Source organism: Mugil cephalus, chromosome 14 (assembly GCF_022458985.1).
Source record: "Mugil cephalus isolate CIBA_MC_2020 chromosome 14, CIBA_Mcephalus_1.1, whole genome shotgun sequence".
NCBI lineage: Eukaryota > Metazoa > Chordata > Actinopteri > Mugiliformes > Mugilidae > Mugil > Mugil cephalus.
The window spans coordinates 10,399,237-10,417,353 of record NC_061783.1 but is presented as its reverse complement, the minus strand read 5'-3'; the positions used below and the strand labels follow the sequence as shown (position 1 = coordinate 10,417,353).

Sequence of the window (18,117 nt, the reverse complement as noted above, 5' to 3'; positions counted from 1 at the left end):
ACTTGACGCTATGCAAGTAAACTGGAGACGTCCAGACCGGCTAATTAGTAAACGTGCTAAAAGACATGAGTGCAGTTATCTGCAAAACCTTTAAATGGAGGCGTATAAAAAGAGGTATTGAGCTACTGATGCTGCCTACCTTGATCTTAAGTCTGATCTCTCCTTATTTCAAGCTCTTCCAAAGACTCCTTTCAGCATCTCTCCCTCTATATTATCTGGTCATCAGAGCCCCAGAGCTCCACAGTTAGACATCAAAGTACCGACAGTGGGAAGGGAGGGGTGTCTGTCTTTCCTCGTCTGTTCCATCCCTGTCTGCGACAGCCACTGAGGGATTCCTGAGACAGGCCACGGGGGCCCTTGGCTCTCACTTTACACAGAGAAATCCTATCATTTGGCCCAGTTCAGCTGCGCTACCCGCTGATGCCCTGTAAGTGCCCGCTACAACACATTAGAAGCTTTTCATCTAACTCTCTGGAGGCGGGAGGGAGGTTCAAGGCGGTGTATGTCTGTGTGTGTGAGTGTGTGTGTGTGTGTCTATCAAAAAGCCTTGATGACAATGTCGGTGTGAGTTCGAGTGAGGTATTTTTACAAAGGTCCCACTGAGTAAACTTTCTAGGTCTGTGTGAATGTTTAACTGTGTAAAAGCACGGTGTCGTTGAGCATTGATTTCAACTTGTTTAAAAAGACGCTTGACTGAAGAGGACATTTCTGTTGAGGTGTCCTTGTCCTCCATCCTTGTTTGGTGTTGGTATAAAATAGCTGTTTTCAGTAGTCGGAGATAGTGACTCCTACTACTGAGTGAGACTTGCCGTGTTCGGATGCACAAATAACATAACTCACCACAGACGTGAGCGCCATCTGGAAGCTGTAGATGCGGGCTAGACCAAAGTCGGCCAATTTGATCTGTCCTCCGCTGGTGACCAGGATGTTTTGGGGCTTCAGGTCACGGTGAACAACGCGGTGCGAATGCAGGAAGTCCAACCCCTGGAGCAGCTGGTACATCATATCCTGTAGGACGACAAAAACAGAGGGAGCGCTGAGAGAGAGCGATGGACTTTGCAGGGTTCTGGAATATCATAATCGATGTTAAAGGTCAATATGAAGTCGTATTTCCTTAAAAGTTCAGAACTAATAACATCCCAGTTTCAGCGAAAATTCAGCGTCGGTTTCGGTCGCCATTGTTGAAAGTGAAGCAGGAAGTAGCAACAAAAATGAACCCGAACAGCAAACAAGACACAGCGGCGACTTGCATTTGGTTTGCGTTGTTACAGATCGAGCCAGATTGACGAACGCGTACGTATAAATGGCTCACGTCAGCCTAGGCTGTGCGCGTCCGTTATGGCGTCTAGGTCCGGCAGCGCTTTAAATGTGCCTCAAATGTCCTTGCAAAATGTCAAAGACAGATGGCTTCATACCCCCTGAAAAAAAAACATGTGAATTCATTCCTCCGTCTAACCAGGCAACAAAAGGCCTGAATGACAAGACCCCGCAGTGAGAATCTCTGTATAAAAGCCGAGACACTGTGGTATGGAGGGAGTTAACCAGAGGAGGCCTGTGTCTTTTCTTGTCGAGTGTGGCAGATGTTTGATAACTGACACACACACAAACACACGCACACACAAATGATAGAGGCAGAAAGAGGCCCCTGCTTTGTACAAGCACAGATCCCTGTTACTCAGCAGCTGTCCTGCTTGAGTTAATTGGCGCTTGCACTTTTTCTATGCCCACAAGCTGACCTCAGAAATGGCCATTGGCGCTGCATCCATGACACACTAGAAAAAAGTTAAAAAAAAACTGGCGTGGGCAGGAGTGAACCATGTCAAAACCAGCTTCAACTTGTTCTTATCCAACTGAAATACACCGAAACAGGTCCCACACCTGTAAACAAATAACACATCACAATGGATTATGGTTAGGTAGTTTTGGCAACGGCGTGGCTTCAACAGTGCGGCGTATAAAAGTGACGGCAGAGGGAATTCCAGATTGAGACCTGATAACAAAAAAAAACAAAATCTAACTGTGTCTATTACACGTCTGTTGAAAAACAAACTGCTGTGAAGGGGTCGAGAAATTCATACCAACTGAAAGTCTGCGACGCCGGGTGTGTGGCATCCAAGTATGTACAACCCCGTCTAGAAGACACATACCCACCCCTATCTACACACACACCCCCAAAACAATCCAAACCCCTTCGCCAAGACCTCACAAGTGACATGGACCTGAGCCCGCGGCTCTATTCACTGGCCGACCAGCTGGTGAGTGAGTCAAAGGGGTCTGCACACTCAAGCAGAAAACATTAGCAAACGGCGTGGGGCTGGCTGCTGCACTGGTCACGGAGGAGGAGACGGGGCACCCCACACAATACTGTGGAGATGAGGAGCGATGCGAGTGTGTGTCCGGACGCGCAAACAAACTGCACGTCCCCCTGGGTTGGTGTAAACGTGATAGGAGTATATCTACATTTCCATTTGTGTGTGTGCAAGCATGCACATGTGTGTGGGTGCCCTCTGACCAAGGGCAGGCAGGATGCATAAACAGACCTTCCTTTCTACATCTCCATCCAGCCATGACCCACTGACAGGGCCAGAGGACAGAGGCAGACAGTTGGTTATTTTGTGCGTGTGTGTGTGTGGAGGGGGTGCTGACACAATAGCATGCCCCCGACCCATCAGTTCCTCTAAGTTTTAAATAGCCATTTCACCATGCTTCCTTTCAATTGCATTTCCTAGTAAACGCTAATTACTTCAGAAGCGTGACTCTTGGACAAACACGCAAACAATCTTGGCCTCCTTGGCCTAAGTGCCATCTTCCCTGCTGTATCAATTACACACAATTAAGCAACAACGTTAAGAGCTTCGGAGGAGCTTGGGAAAAAAAAGAAAGCACCCTCAGCAGAGAAATATAAGAGGCCGTACGTAACAAGTGACAATATTAATGCTGCTAAAAAGTTTAAGAACAGCGTTTTATCACACTCAAAGGGGTCTACAGAGACTCGGAAAAGTTGCTCAACCCACAACTGTCCTCCGCTGGCAGCCCTTCAACCAAAAGCCCCACAAACAACTTGGCCAGGAGGAAACAAAAAAAAAAAAAAAAAAAAAAAAAAAAAATCACACAAAAAGGCAACAGACCTGGCCGTGAAAAAGCAGCAGGACCTGGAAAAAAGTAGCCAGCCCACTGCAAGAAGCAGTCAAAACATGGCTTTCTGAGTGCGCCTCCTTTTCTGATGCAAATGCACCAGAGGCGGCCATATTGTTTATTGTAGCTGGACACAATATGGGACATCTGCCGGTTAGCGTTAGTGTAATTCCCTCCCCATGCTTCATTAACCTCCCCCTTCATGGGCCCGCAGAATGGAGTTGTGGAAGCTTGGGCGATGGTGGCGGAGGAGGGTGGGCGAGACCCAAGCGCTGGCCCGGCTGAGGAGCATGGAGGCTGGGGCAGCCCGGCCGCTTGATGTCCTTCCAGCTCATTTGATTCCTGGAGGAGGGCCTCTTTCATCAATGACCATGTGGTGGGTCTTGAGTCTGGGTGGTGGAGGTGGGGGGCTGAAGTGGACAGGCTGGGCGAGGGTGGGGTGTCTGTTGCTGGGGGTAAATTGGTTTTGAAGGGAAGTTTGCCTGTTCTTTTTGGTTTCGGGGCTTTTGGCTGAGGGTACATATTTTTGAAGGACGACGCACAAAGTGAATGGTGACACTCGTATATAAACTTGATCAGGTGGGCACGGTTTTGGAACTTTCGGGACTGGGGTCCACAACGTGGTACAGCCGACTGCAACTAAAGTGGACAGGGGCAGAGGGTCATCTTGGGGTTACTATGCAGTGTCCACTGTCCTAGAAATAATAGGGGATGGTGCCTATGCTGTGTTGTCACTCCTCATCCTTTTGTCCTCTTAAAACTCCAGCTGTGGGGATGTTAGGAGAAAGCAAAGGCAGGAGGGGTGTCTTTATGGGTCAGTATGCCTGAAATGAAGAGCTTGTGTGATTGCTGAGCAACGTCCGAAAACCCACTCCTCAAAACCTTTCCGAGTTAGAATTGCGAGGGTCTGCGTGGGTTGTATTGTTCGACAAACAAAAATCCACAATCAAGCCTACTTCAATCAGCGAGAGTCCAGGTGTGCAGAGTTAAGGAAGTACACAGGATCTAAACGTCTTATCTCCTTCCTTCCTATGTATATACAGTTGTTGTACAGTGAAGCAGAACACCATGGGCGCTTGAAGGAGCCGTCCCATGTCCACAAGAAGACACATTTGCACATTGGAAACAATGATGGTTGGCTGACACGACGTACACGAGTCGTCAGCATGTTAAGTTTTTGTTAAGACTTTGGTCTGAAATAAGGGACTAACAGACAAGTTACACCATGAGGGTTTTATGCACTATATCAAGAGGGATTTCATCAATCAACAATCATGGATAATTCTATATTTGGGCCATTATGGTGGTTTGTTTAAGCCTTTGCACCACCACAAATAATTGTTTGGACAATTAGGGTTGCAACGAACGAGCACTGTGATTAATCCGTGATCCGTATAATCATCATAATTCCAGTGAAACCAGTGATTCAGTCATTTCTCAAGCTCTGATAACAATCAGTTATCAAGACTGTACAAAATGGATCACCATATTGTACAGGCATGAATTAAAGAAAATTAAAGAGATTGATAACACTAATATGGTGGCAATCCAACTGTAAAACAATGAGCTTTCTTTGTCAAAGAGCCTAATGTGCAGTGGCCTAATGGCCAAATAATATTTGGTATCTGTTGACTAAGGGACACAGCCAATCTTTACATATGAGAGGCCAAAAACTGCCCACACACAGCGGGCATTTGTTTCTTGTCAGTGGATGTTCAAGAGAATCTATGTGGACCTGAGCGTACCCTCTAGTTTGTGCCTGTACATGCAAACAACAATTTGACTAGAAAGCTGTATAAGTAACTATTACATTTTCATGTTTCTTGTAGATGTAAACTCACTGTTTCAGCTGTCAAAACTGTGACCACATAAAAACAACTTCAAGTTCCCGTGTACATTTTTTTAAATAGTGCCGCAGTAACACAATATTAGCAGCCTAACATTTAGAGCAAAATCACCACCACGCCAGCCTAGCCGTAGAAAACTACCACGCACCGTATCAACTTGAGCACGAGCGCTGGGAAAGCCTCAGGTGTGATCCACCTGACTCGTCTACGCTTGCACAGCATCCCACCAACACTACGGCTCAACACAAAACTTTCACACATGAACCCGGCCCTGGGGTGAAAAGCAACGGTTACTGTAGCACCAGAACTTCTCTGTTTCAAATCTGACACTTCAAACCGTGAGGCCCCTTCTGTCCAAAAATAGAGATATAACTTTCAAATATTGTCAATGGTCCATCTACGGACCTCAGGGTGAAACTCGATGAAGACATTTCTAAAGGGGGATTTGTGTGGGAAATATTAAAATAAAAGGAGACAGTTAGGGAGGAAAAGAGTTGGCGACACATCCACTTCCGACCTTTTGGCAAAGTGTAAGTGAACCCTCAGCGGGTTTATTTAATGTAACAGAGAAACCGATAAGTTTAGAATGTGTTGTACTTTCGACGGGATAGTTGACCCAGAGAGGAGGATCGACTACAAATGCACGGATCAAATTGAGTAGTCTTGCTTCTTAAGCACAAAGGAAATATTTAGAAACTTGGTTCTCTGTCTCCATCTGTAATGCTGCGTAAAGTTGGAGGGCAGAGTGAAAATAGAGAAGGCCGAGAGCCTCTAATTTGGAGCCCATCTGCCACATGTGCTGCCCTTCAAAACACTCCGGTAGCTCTGACGTTGCAGGGAACTGCCCTCCGTCTTTGGCGGCTCTGGCCAAGAAAACTCACAAAGAACCGTAGAAACATGGCTGCGTTCAACAGCTTCCCTTAAACTTTGAATAGAAACTGAAAGTGTCTATGAGTATTATTTATGTATTCTTCATTGGTGTTTTAACAGACGAGCACGTAACGTCACTAAAAAAAGACTCCACCGTACTTCCAGACAACACCACCAGTGGTTACCTTGATGGTCTCGGGCGGCACTCCGGGGTCAGGGGCCTTCTCCAGGTAGGTAGTCAAGTCCTGATCCACGTGCTCAAAGACCAGAGTTAGTTTGGTTTCCCGGTCAGTCCGAGATACTGTACACACATCAAACAACCTGGAACAAGAGAACAGGTGGACGAGATCAATATAATTGATTTAGTGTGGCTCGCCGCCAGACAAGCCAAGAGTGCATCTGCATAACATCCCAGCGTTGTCTGCATGCGGTTTCATTACAAGAAGTATTAACATGTTGCCTGCGTCTAAAAATCCTCCCCCTTTCGTGTGATTCCTTCCTTTATCATGAACTTAACTGTCTACAGTAGGTTGTTAATTCTGATTTCATGAGGTTATTATATTGCAAAAAATAAAATAGGCAAATAAACACAGAGCATTTCAAAGCATAAATGAGAAGATTTCATGTACCGCAATGTCAAATGTATTAGTCATTCACGTAAGTCGGTTTGGCTTATGTGGATGACTAATACGTGTATCTATGACAAGTCAACACGTCAGCATAGTGAATTGCCTATTTTACCAGAAAAGATAACAAGACACAGGGTACGCACGGTCCTTGCTTTTCTAACTTCTCTTTAAAGGTTTTTAATTCAGTTATGGCTCAACAATGCGAATCTGGACTCCCCTCGTCGTGTATCTTTTATCTTACAGTGTTGAGAAGACCATCTCAAGCTAGACGTAGATCACTTCTTATTCAAAGCTCTGTTAAATTTAAGAGCATCGTGTCGTAAACACCGGCGTCCATGGTGGCGTTTCACCAGGCAACCGACTAAGGCCAAGAATCCAGATTATGTCGGCGGACCTGCCAAGGCAAGCTTTGATGAAAAGCTGGGGGGGTAAAAAAAAAAGCTATCCAGTATGTCCTCATCAAAGAGCTGGGGACCACAAACGGCATTCCTCAACCGGCTCTATGACAACTCCTGATACTCTATGTGGAGTCTAGTGGACGCTGCCTGCAGCATCTTTTACTGTGCCAACACAGGAGACGGAAGCCCCATCATGGATCTCCATCACACACATGTTGCATGATGGATTACTTTCACTTTGACACGGCATTGTTATCTTTCTGAATATGAGATTATTACTGGAACACTGGTGGGTGTGAACAAGTCAACACATGTGAAATTCTACTTAAATTTGGCTTAATCTATAACGTAACACGAAACTTTCAGGGTTGATACTTGAATAGCTGAATGAGACACATTGATCCACCTGAGCGGTAATTTAAGAAAGTATTTTCCTCAGAACGTTTAAGTAGTCCTCGTTGGAGGCCACCAAGGTGTCAATGCTGCCTTTTAGGTTCAAGGTGTCAATACTCAATAAATGAGAAGTGTTGCTCGGTGTTACACCAAAATAGTTAAACTCCAACTAATCGGCATAAGCCTGGTAAAATCAGAGCATGGAAAGAAATGACTAAATCTCGCTGGAAACTCTTTTATTCCGATCCAACGAGGCACTGTGTGTCCATGCCAACACCCTTGTAATCAGCGGACTTGAATATGCTAAAGTGAGTGAGAGGCGATTCGTTCGAGGTATTAGTACTGCGCATGATGTCACAGAATAGAGGGCGCCCTGCTCCTGAAGCGCCGGGGTTAAACGCCCCTCACAGCTCGATTGTTGGACCACAATGGGGGCTCTCAGCAGACACTGAACATATGGAATGAATAATGGGCCTCATTACAAACATCCAGGGTTTGCCTGGAGTTGCACACAGAAGGCCCACAATGCACTTTTTCAGGCCCGGGCCGTTTGGCTATGCTAGCTGGCTAAACTGGAGGGGAGTGTCTCGCTGATGGTTTTCGCCCTCAAAATAACTTATTGTGACAAAGGTTGCTGCATTGTATAAATAACGCTTTCAAAGGGAGTGCGCAATTCAATCACCAAATAAAACTTTAATGTTCACTGACGTATCCGTCTTCCTGTGAAGGCAAACCCCACTGTGGTCCCTTTTAGAGAAAAACACATTATCCTCCATTATTCATTGATACGTTGGGGAATTATTGTTAGAGGGACAGGGCCACTGGCCACGCTGCTAAAACATCAATTTAGAACTTCCCCTTCAATCCCAAAGCACTCAATATTCCACAATAAAACAAGTACAAGGTCAGACCTTGGCTGGTATGACGCAGTATCTGACTACTGCCCTCTGACTGAACAATTCATTACAAAACAGAGAAAAATGGCATCTGTGTGCAGGGCAGACTGTAGGGGAACATAAATGCTGGGCTATATGAAGCCTGACTTTTAAAAGCTACTAAAGATCTTATGTCTAAGAAATGCAGCAAGCAATGATATCAAATAGAATATTTCACTTGACGCTTGTAGATTACTGATTTAAATTACCTAAATAGACAAGACTGAGTAATTATTTTTTGGTTGAAGCCTTTAACTTAAAGTATTTGCAGTTTTATTTCACCGTGCATTGCAGTGAAGTGAAGTTTTATGTGTATAACTGCTAGCAAAACTAAACAACCCATTTGATGTCTTCAAGATTTTTTTATTCTTCCCGTACTGGCCATCACTGGGCCATATAATGACACCTGAGGTACTTTTAATTGCTGAAGAAGTTTGAAGTCTCACTTCGTCGCCATCAACATTATGATGTTCCATGTTCACAGTGCAGAGCGCGGCAGAGTTTGACACAAGGAGGCCATGACCAAATTCATCTGCTTCTGCACGCTCGCATGGAGTCTCAGGTCATGAATTCGTAACCAGCTTAGGAACTGGTCTTGCTCCAATACGCAGCTTACACCAGCGTCACGTGCAGAATCCTGCGTTGCACATTGGTTTTCGCTGAAGGTGGCGGCATTACTGCCTGGCCATTTTGAAAAAAAAAAGTGTGCATATCAATAAGTGTTAAATGGAAGAGACGTTTTGAATACATTTAAACTAGGTTTAAACTTTTTTTGTAATGTAGTCTTAAATGAGCTTGCATGAAGCTTTGTGGCTTACAAAATGCATAAGATTTTGCAAAAGGGTGAAGGCCAGACTCTGGAAACACACGTGCCAAGACACTGAACCCCCTAAAATTGACAGCCCCCGCCGTCAATATATGAAAAGATGTGCACGTGAGACGAGTGCGCGAGGTGGTCAGTGCAGCATCGATGGCACCAACAGTCAAACCAGCAAAGGCGGCCAGAGGCAGGGTTTCAAACCGAGCAGGAAGCTAAAAACGTAGAGAATTAGAATGCAGAAAGCTGGGCCGACGAACACGCTCGCAGTGACGACGAGTGGCATGCTTTTTCTGCAAATCTGCACTTTGATGGCGTCAGCAGAAAACTGGTAAAGAACTTCTTCAAAACATATACAAGCCCCAAAGGTCATATGGGTGCACTATAGTTGCCATAGACTACCAAAAAGGAAGTAGTGTGTTGTCTGGTCTCATATGCACAGTTTCTGTCATGCTCCCCCTCTGCCTCTTGAACATACGTACACAGCACACAAACGGCAGGACATCTACCCACCTCTGTCCCCTCCACTTACCTGACAACATTGGGGTGCTCGAACGCCTCAAGCTGCCTCAGCACCGCCACCTCCCGGATGGTGGAGAGTGGCATTCCCTCTTCCTCGGTCTGCACACGAACTCTTTTTAGGGCTACAAAGCGTCCCCCGTTCTTCAAATCTCTCGCCTTGTACACTTTCCCGTAAGCTCCTTCTCCAATCTCGGCCACAGGTTCATATTGAGTACCAATAGTTTCTTTGTCCATTTTTGCAGAATTTTTTTTTCCTCGTCTCTTGTTGAAAATATTGCGGGGGAATCCCGGCGAGGGTGACGAGCCAGAGTTTCTCTCACAAAGGCATAGTCTCAGAAAAAAAGTCGGCACGTGCAATGCCTAGATGACAGGGAGACACAGATGGAGGAAGACACCATCTTTGTCAGATTTGGTCAAACAGTGCTCCAGGTAGGCAATAACAGGACTGTCATCATGTTTTATTCCGACTATCAAAAACCGCACCGCTGCGTCCCAACTTCCACTCCTCCTCCTCCTATTACGCACTGCAGCTCATGTCCTCCTACCACTGACACAAAATAATACAAAATAATTCAAATTAACCCCATTCACACCACCTGCGTTGGACCAAAAATAATACAAACAAACAAATAAGCTGGCGTTGCATTTAATTAATTGTCTCGCGCACTCAGCAATTCGCTCCGCGTGCAATGTTGTTAAAGTTCACGTGAGCTGACTTTAAAAGGACACTAAGCGAGGCAATTTTTAAAAGAAGGCACAAAAAACACAGCGCAAACCTCGCACGGCGAGATGATTTGTGTGAACAAGAGCAGAAAGCGACCACTTTGCCCCGCTGTTTTATCAGTTTCTCTTTGGAGAGACGCAAACTTTGCGAGCACGTGGCTGCATTGTCTCAACTTCCTACAGCAACAGAGCATTTAAAACACTGTAAACGTCGCTTTCCGAGACCGAAATCGGTGTAAATGGGTAAAACAATGCGTTCGCCGAATTGTAGTGCTATTTTTATTTGCTTGGGCGGCTTCCCCTAATTTTTTCCAATTTAATTGTGCGTGGAGGCAAATAGGCTAAATAAAAAAAAAATGGCCTAAATTCTAACAAATCAGGGAAGTGCTCGCGCCTTCGATTGAATTGTTATAGTGTCGTAAAGTAACATTTCTATCCTCACAAAGACGTTTTCCCCTTTACGTTTAATATGAAATTCTGCACAAATGTGCCCACTTTTACCTGCTTTTATGTTGTCAATAAAAATGTCGCAACGTCGGCATGCCCCGATAAAATGCAGAGGAGGGTTCGTGTCTCGAGGTAAAACGCATCCCTGGCCACTGTCCTCCATGCGGGGGCCACACAGGTAGTTGACGGTGCAGGCTCTAACCCCCCATCCCTCAGACTACACCAACCCAGGCAGAGACACACTCGAGCGAGGGAGGGAGGGGAGGGAGGGAGGTACGGGGAGGAGGAGGAGGTGGAGGTGGAGGGCCGAACTAAAACTCACACACACACTCTCTCTCTCTCTCACTGCAAGTTTGTGTGGAGGGGACGGGGTGTAGGATTGGGAGTGTATGTGTGCGAGGAGGGGGTCATAGGACAAAGGCAAACGCGTGATATAGCCCTCCAAAACCACGCTCTTCTTTGGATTTTCTCCTTTCTTTCTTTCTTCTTTCTTCTTCCATATATCCGCGGATAGGCCCATGCAACTGCAGCCCCGCTCGCCTGTGTGAGCTCCGTCTCCGCCTGGCTTTCCCACGCCGGCTGAATGTGGCCTGACCCCCTTCAGAGAGGTTTGACACGGAGCGGGGACATTTCCGCATTCCTCTCCGACTACAAAGGCTCACCGCCTCCTTTTTGCTCTCCCTCGGCCTCCTCGGTGCTCCACCATTCATGGTCCTCTCCGCGGGTTTTGTCTCCCGTGTCAAAACCGGGAGCACCGCGGGGATCGGGGAGGGGGAAAGAGAGGAGGGTTTATTGGATGGACGACCACACTATCTCTATCTGCCCCCCCCCCCGCTCCCCTCCCCTCAAAAGCATCGAGGAACTCCTGAGGCAACAATGCGTCAGCGGGAATACAATGTGACAAGGTTGCCCTAGATGGACCTGACGGGTCAGGTTCAAGGCCCGGTGCCTTGATCTGTGGCCGGGGGGGGGGGACTCCTCCGCTCGGGTGGTCGTTTGCACGGCTCCATGCCCTGCAACAGATGCAAACCGGGGCAAATTGATTGATTGATTTAAAAACAACAACAACTAATGGAGGAAAACTAGACGACATCATCATCATCTTCATCAACATGTCAGGATGTTTGAATGATTTTACTCCAAAAAAAAGAGGGAGGGGGGTGGGGAATTCTCACTTTCTGCAAATCACTTTATAGGAACGTGTAAGCTGCAACATCTGTATTAATAAATGTTATATGTGTAAAAACTTAAAGCTACGCCAAAATAAATGGCAGCTGTTCACTTTTATTTTTCGTATAATACCTACAATTATATAGTTATTTATGAAGCAGTTTAATGCTGATTATGTGTATTTTTAATGTCTACTGGCTCTATTTTTTGCTCCTTCATGCCTTTTTAAATCTGAATATTTTCTACAGAAATAAACTATATGCACTTAACTATTTTTTAGCTTTATTAATTCATTATTTTTATATTTTTATATTATCAAATGTGTTTTATTTGTTTTGCTTAAAAGGATTTTGACACATTTATGTTTAAAATCCTACAAATTCACTTATATTTTCTGCTCAAAATATCTCTTTTTTTAATATGTATATGTGTGTGTGTGTGTATATATATATATACATATATATATAATTTTCTTTTTTTACTTTTCTGCTTGACACAGTTTAGACTTGACAAGACTTGATGTCAGATTAACCCAATGAATAGTCAGTAGCAGGCGTGTAACCAAACCCCATTATCATAACTTCATTTAAAGACGTTGAGATGCACAGAAGATCAGAAGAAGGTCATCCCCCCGGTGCTACGATTTCCATGCAAACTTGTCTTCCATGCGGCTCGTAGAATCCACCCATTTCCATTGCAAAGGTAAAAACTATGGGGGATAATGACATGGAAGTATCTGTGGCAATGTCCCCTGCCCAACTTTGTGGGCAGCCCCAAACTTAAAAAAAAAAACATTTACATCACAATGCAGACAATGTGTCCCAGACCAATTACTGTAAATGGGGACATTTACATTTTTTCATCATCATTGTCCATGTGAAATCAGCTCTGAGAGCCATCGCCCAGACTGAATACATTAGCAACCATACTTCTGATCCGGCTCGAGGACAAACCGATTAGATCCGCTGTGTGCAGTATAGAGATGAGAGGCGGACACAAACCTCAAACATTCACACACACACACACATTATGAAACAATGTGACTGGTTTATATAATGTCCTCTAGCAGTCATCCATTAGTTAATGTTTGATTCATAAACTTTTCTTTTTTCAGGGTTGTACAGTCAGCGTTCAGCACATGTCTACCAGGCAGGGGAACCATTTTTCAAAATACGCAGGAGCAGGACGGTCCAGTTAAGAACATCTTGATGTTGGTTATGTGCATTATAGTATGATTTCCTTCAACTCGTGAAGTTTCACAGTAGAACTCTGAAAAAATTAAATTATTCTGATAAACTTCTTCTAACTGACTGCACGTGGACTTGAAACATGCTTCTACTTGACTCCGCATTTCAACGCTTAATCTTATTTTTTTCTCCTAATCTTTTATTGACCAGTTTCTTTAAATGTTACTGCCTATTTTGTAACTTTCAAAAGAGTCAATTACATAACTGGAAGAGAAACCTGTTCAACTTGTTGTTCAGACACAATAATAACACGGATTGCATAATGTTTGGGCATTTCTGATTTTTCAGTTTGAATTGCCAAGTTTCTGTTATTTATACGTATTTTCTTTAGGCTTTAACTCACTTAATATCATCAGAAACATTTGATCAAATATAACAAAGTAATGAAGTGAAACCGTGCATCCTGTCAGTGCCGTTTACCAACCATGCACATTTACCCACGTACGGCACTCAATGCGATTTTAGGGTGTTTTACTTTTACTTTTTATTTCACACACATTGGAGAGAGTGACATATGTTTTACTCGTTACATTTATCTGACAACTGCAGTTGCATTGCAGCAGATTGAAGACCAGCCATGATGTAATTAATGATACAAAATAAGAGGTGTTGTCATAAAGTAAATTAACACAGCATTTAAAATAAATGAAATCAGCTCCATCTCAGCTACCTACAATATTTAAATGACTAAAAGTCCAACAGTCCATTAAATATTGACCCCATTTTGGTGTGTAATGAACGGTTAAAACAATTTGATATATTACGCCGATCTGTTATGAATAAGAATTTTAAAATCTTTTATAATGCAACTTTTACTTCAGTGAAAGCTCTGATTACTTCTCCCAGCAATGGGAAAAAAACGTAAAAATAATAGGTTTTCAGCACTAACATCCAATCTGTTTCTACAGTGATTCTGGTTTTAATTTTAGTTTAGAAGAAAAAGTTGAAGGTGGAGCTGCTAACAGCTAATAGACTGTTTTTATTTATTTTCATAAAGGCTGGGAACCACTGATCTCAACTGTCAGGCGTAAGGTAGAATTAAAGTCAGTTTTTTTAAGAAGCTGCCACCAGCTTCCATGGAAGAATGCGGCTTAACCAAGCCACTCCTTAAAATAACAATTATTTTATATGTTTGAGTTTCTTATTCATTGACGGGGAGCGCCTCAGACGGTTTTGCCCGGACCGCTCCGCTCCTCAGGTACGGACAGGTCAGCTCTCTCTGTGTGTTTGAGAACGAGGCGTTTAGGGGGCAGAGCCACTCATTCAGGATTAGGTGAAACCAGATAACTGAGATAAGGAATCGAATGGCAGGAAAGCCCTGTCATACTTTCCACCGACTCCTGGGAATGCAGCTAAAATCTCAAATATATTTAGAATCTTTCCGAGCATTTTTGGAAACGGCTGGGACCTGTGAGAAAAAAAACCCAAAGGGACGGAAAAGGATGGGAAATGAAAGCGATCAGCTGACAGGCGCCAAAACGCTCCACAAAAACTGTTTATTTAAATGAAGCATTTTTGTGGGTCAGTCACCACTTCCTCTCGCGTCGTATGTAAACACCTGAAAGACTGTCCATTAAAATATTCTCAGGTGTCATCCCCAGGCATAGCGGGTGTCAGTATTAATTCATTAACAGTAAACACAGATATTTTAAGCACAGAGAAAATGACCAGAACTGAAGCCGGTTGACAATATGCGACTATAAAAAGCCATTACCGTCATTTGAGTCATAACAAAAGCTGCTCCTTTAAGAAAAAACAACAACAATAAAAAAGAGAAACCCAAAAGGGTAATTTCAATCTTTCACTATGAGAGAGAACGCATTATGTGAGTTTGTGAGTCTGAATGTGTGTGTGTGTGTGTGTGTGTGTGTGTGTGTGTGTGTGTGTGTGTGTGTGTGTGTGTGTGTGTGTGTGTGTGTGTCTGGGTGTGCGCGCATGCACATGGCAGCTGCTGATCAGCCCGGCCAAGAGAGAATTACCGCCCTCCCGGGGAAAGGAGGAGGAGGAGGGGATGGGGGTGGGTGGGGTGGGGGGGCAACAAGGGACAGGTGACTCCCAGTCTCTCCCAGATCTCCTTACACCCGCCACCCACCCACACACACACACACACACACACAGTAGAGGATCCACTCACAGAGAGAGAGAGAGAGAGAGGGGGACAGATTGATTGTGGGTCTGTCCACCTAGTCCCACCTCAATGGAGGGGGATGTCCATGCCACAAGGCACAGGGCACGGCGATAATAGGCAGAAGTCTGTAGGCAGACAGCTGTCACACCTGCAGAGAAAACTGATAGGATGTGTGGTATTGGATGCCTTTTAAGTTCCCCCGTCCCTTTGTCAGCCTTTTACAAGCATCACTTAGTCCGCGGCGTTTCATGTGAGCCCGATCTCGTCCACCCCACTGGCAGCTTAATATTTAAGTGACATTTTGAGGGTAGGGACAGGGGCCGACGTGATCCCGGCGCACAATCCGACTCTGTTTTGCGTCTCTGACTCGATTCCTTTCTTCCCCGGAGTCCAGAGTGTGCGGCGCGAGCAAAGCCCCTTCTCTCCTCTTCCCCTGTGCTCCTCTTCTCCCCGGCACCGGCCCCCAGACACAAGCCTCTTTCTGTTGGGGCATCGCCATGGCAACCGAGCCACTAACTTGAGGAGGCGACATAAAAACCTGCTCTTTTTAGGGGACACAGGAACACCTGCCACCTCCGCAGATGGGGAGGGCCCGGGGCTGGTCGGGCAGCCACGTGCAGGCACACTCACATACAAATTCATGTGGTCACACACACACACACACACAGACGTATCCACGCCAGACATAAACAGTGGGTAGTGTGACATTCAAAAGAGACCTCTAGCTAACATCTGCTCCCTTTTAGGAGCTGGTTTATCTTCCAATAACATCTCAGGTTGTTTGGTGGCTCGCTTAACTCTTTTGCTGAGAGTTGAATGGAAACAAATGGCCCATTGTTGATCAGACCTTTGGTTTCTTGTTAACATTTTCTTATTTTAACATCTCGGTGCGCCTCCTCACGCAAGTGGCCGATCTGAAAATTAATAAAGGCGCTTCCACCCGATGCACCTGACGCTCTGCTGATTGACCAGCTCACCGTGCAGCATCTACTCTACCTTAATTTCATGTAACTGTGTCAAATCTACGCTGCGCGTATGCTTCGCTCTTTACCCTAAACAGTAGCCTGCACCACAACCTAATTTATTCAGCTGATCGTGCAACACCTACGACACATTTAACCTCGAATGCACATAGCTGTGAACCAAGATTTACGCCTCTGTGCCCCATACCCTACAACGCAGCTTGACGTGAGCGAGGAAGAAAATTCGATTGGTCCAAAATCAAAGTTGCAAAGTTAAATGTTTCTCAGATGTTTTTAAAGTCGACTGATTCGTGGTGAAAGTCGAGTCGATGACGTCACACGTGAAAAGACAATAGAAAGCAATGCTTTGCAACAATGAAATCTGTATTCTTGATATGAAGACATATTGTAGCGTTTTCACTGAGCAACGGAGGTTTTTCTGCAAGGCAACCAAAGCCTGAACACAACTGGACGCACACACACACAAGCGTATCGATGCTGTGCACTCCAGATGTTTAGCCCATACAAAATCAGCACTGAATAGTGCTATAAGATAATGAAATTCACTAGCAAATTGGAGATTTGGTGAAGTTGCGTCTTCAGATGAGCGTGCGCTGCGGCTTTGCTGTATTTCAGGACTGCCTTACATATTCTGCATGTCACGGTAGAAAGGCCTTCATCTTTAGTGAAGTATTTCCACATTCTTGACGAACCGCTGCTAGTTTGTTGCAATGACCCACTGGGCTCCTCACCTGTCTCTCAGAGGAGTGTTACTGTCATGTGATCTGTTTGACTTCCTGCTTTAATTGTCTAATTCCATCTCCGACATGAGCCATTACGGAGTAACTAATCTCCTCTATACAGTACAAATATCTACAACTGCGTAGGCCACTGGCGTAGGCTAGGGTGTGGGCTCTGCATAGATCCATTAAAGAAGTATATACCAAGCTTATTATATCTGCAATTTCATGCATTATTGGAGCTTGGTGCATAGCTTTAAAGTGGAAAGAAAATACGGTAGTTGGCATGCTTGTGGACAGCTAAAAGTCTCTGTTCAGTTTGGAGTTGGCTAATACAGTGCCAGCAGGTGGTTATCTTAGCTTAGCATAAGGATTAGGAACACAGAGAAACAGATACCCATGCCAGATCAGCCTTCTAGTGATTAATACCGGGACTGAAACTAGCCCTAATTCACACACTTTCCTTCTTCAGTGAGTTCATAAACACTCAAGCATAAATGGAAAATTACAAGTTGTGGTTTGACTGAACGTTGGGTAGTGTAAATATCCCTTTGCTGGATGCGGCCCGTCTGCGGCTAACCCCGCCAAACAGCCGTCACATCATTACAAGAACACCTATTGCGAGGACGTAAATAAACGCGTTTCCCTGAATCACCAGTCAACGTTTTCACTTTAATTGCGTAAATGTGGAACTAGCTGTTCTCATGCCGCACTGAAACGACAAAAATGCCTTTTCAACATGACTTTATTAACCTCTTGGGCAAATAGAACTTGTCGGTGTGTTGACGAACACAATGCAGCATGACAAGAAGACAAATTGGGCCCAGATCCCTCTCCCTTGTTTAAGTATTATAATAAATCAAGCCATTGTCATTTTTTCTGAAGGCCGATGGGTGAAACTTCATCAAATAGACAGCAATTTAAAGCTCCAGCAGACCCATTAAAGGCCCCAATCAACAAGTGTCAGTTTGAGGTCAGCCTGCAAGCCGAGGCTTCCTGCGTCCTCCTGTCGCAGGCGGAATATTCTGGAGAGACTGGTGAGTGAACCTCTGGTGCCTGGCTGCTGTTCATTAAGAGTATTAATGATTAACTGAGAGTGCTATTGTCCCCTCGGGCCCAGCTGTCCCTCCTCAGCCGTTGATCCACTCCGATGC

The 18,117-nt window shown here is 44.9% G+C and overlaps 1 protein-coding gene across 2 annotated transcripts in view; it reads right to left on the bottom strand.

The window, feature by feature from the left end:
• Nucleotides 1–10,967, bottom strand: part of cdk6 (cyclin-dependent kinase 6) — a 34,047-nt gene extending 23,080 nt beyond the window's left edge. The window contains exons 1-4 of one of the 2 annotated variants that reach the window (XM_047605433.1): nucleotides 10,771–10,967; nucleotides 9,557–10,093; nucleotides 6,038–6,173; nucleotides 841–1,008 (exon numbers count right to left, since the gene is read on the bottom strand). In XM_047605433.1, coding sequence (XP_047461389.1) covers nucleotides 841–1,008; nucleotides 6,038–6,173; nucleotides 9,557–9,780 — 528 coding nt within the window. In that variant the 5' untranslated portion in view covers nucleotides 9,781–10,093; nucleotides 10,771–10,967. The remainder of the gene's footprint in view (nucleotides 1–840; nucleotides 1,009–6,037; nucleotides 6,174–9,556; nucleotides 10,094–10,770) is intronic. The other variant, XM_047605432.1, reaches the window with a different exon arrangement.
• Nucleotides 10,968–18,117: the final 7,150 nt, after the last annotated feature.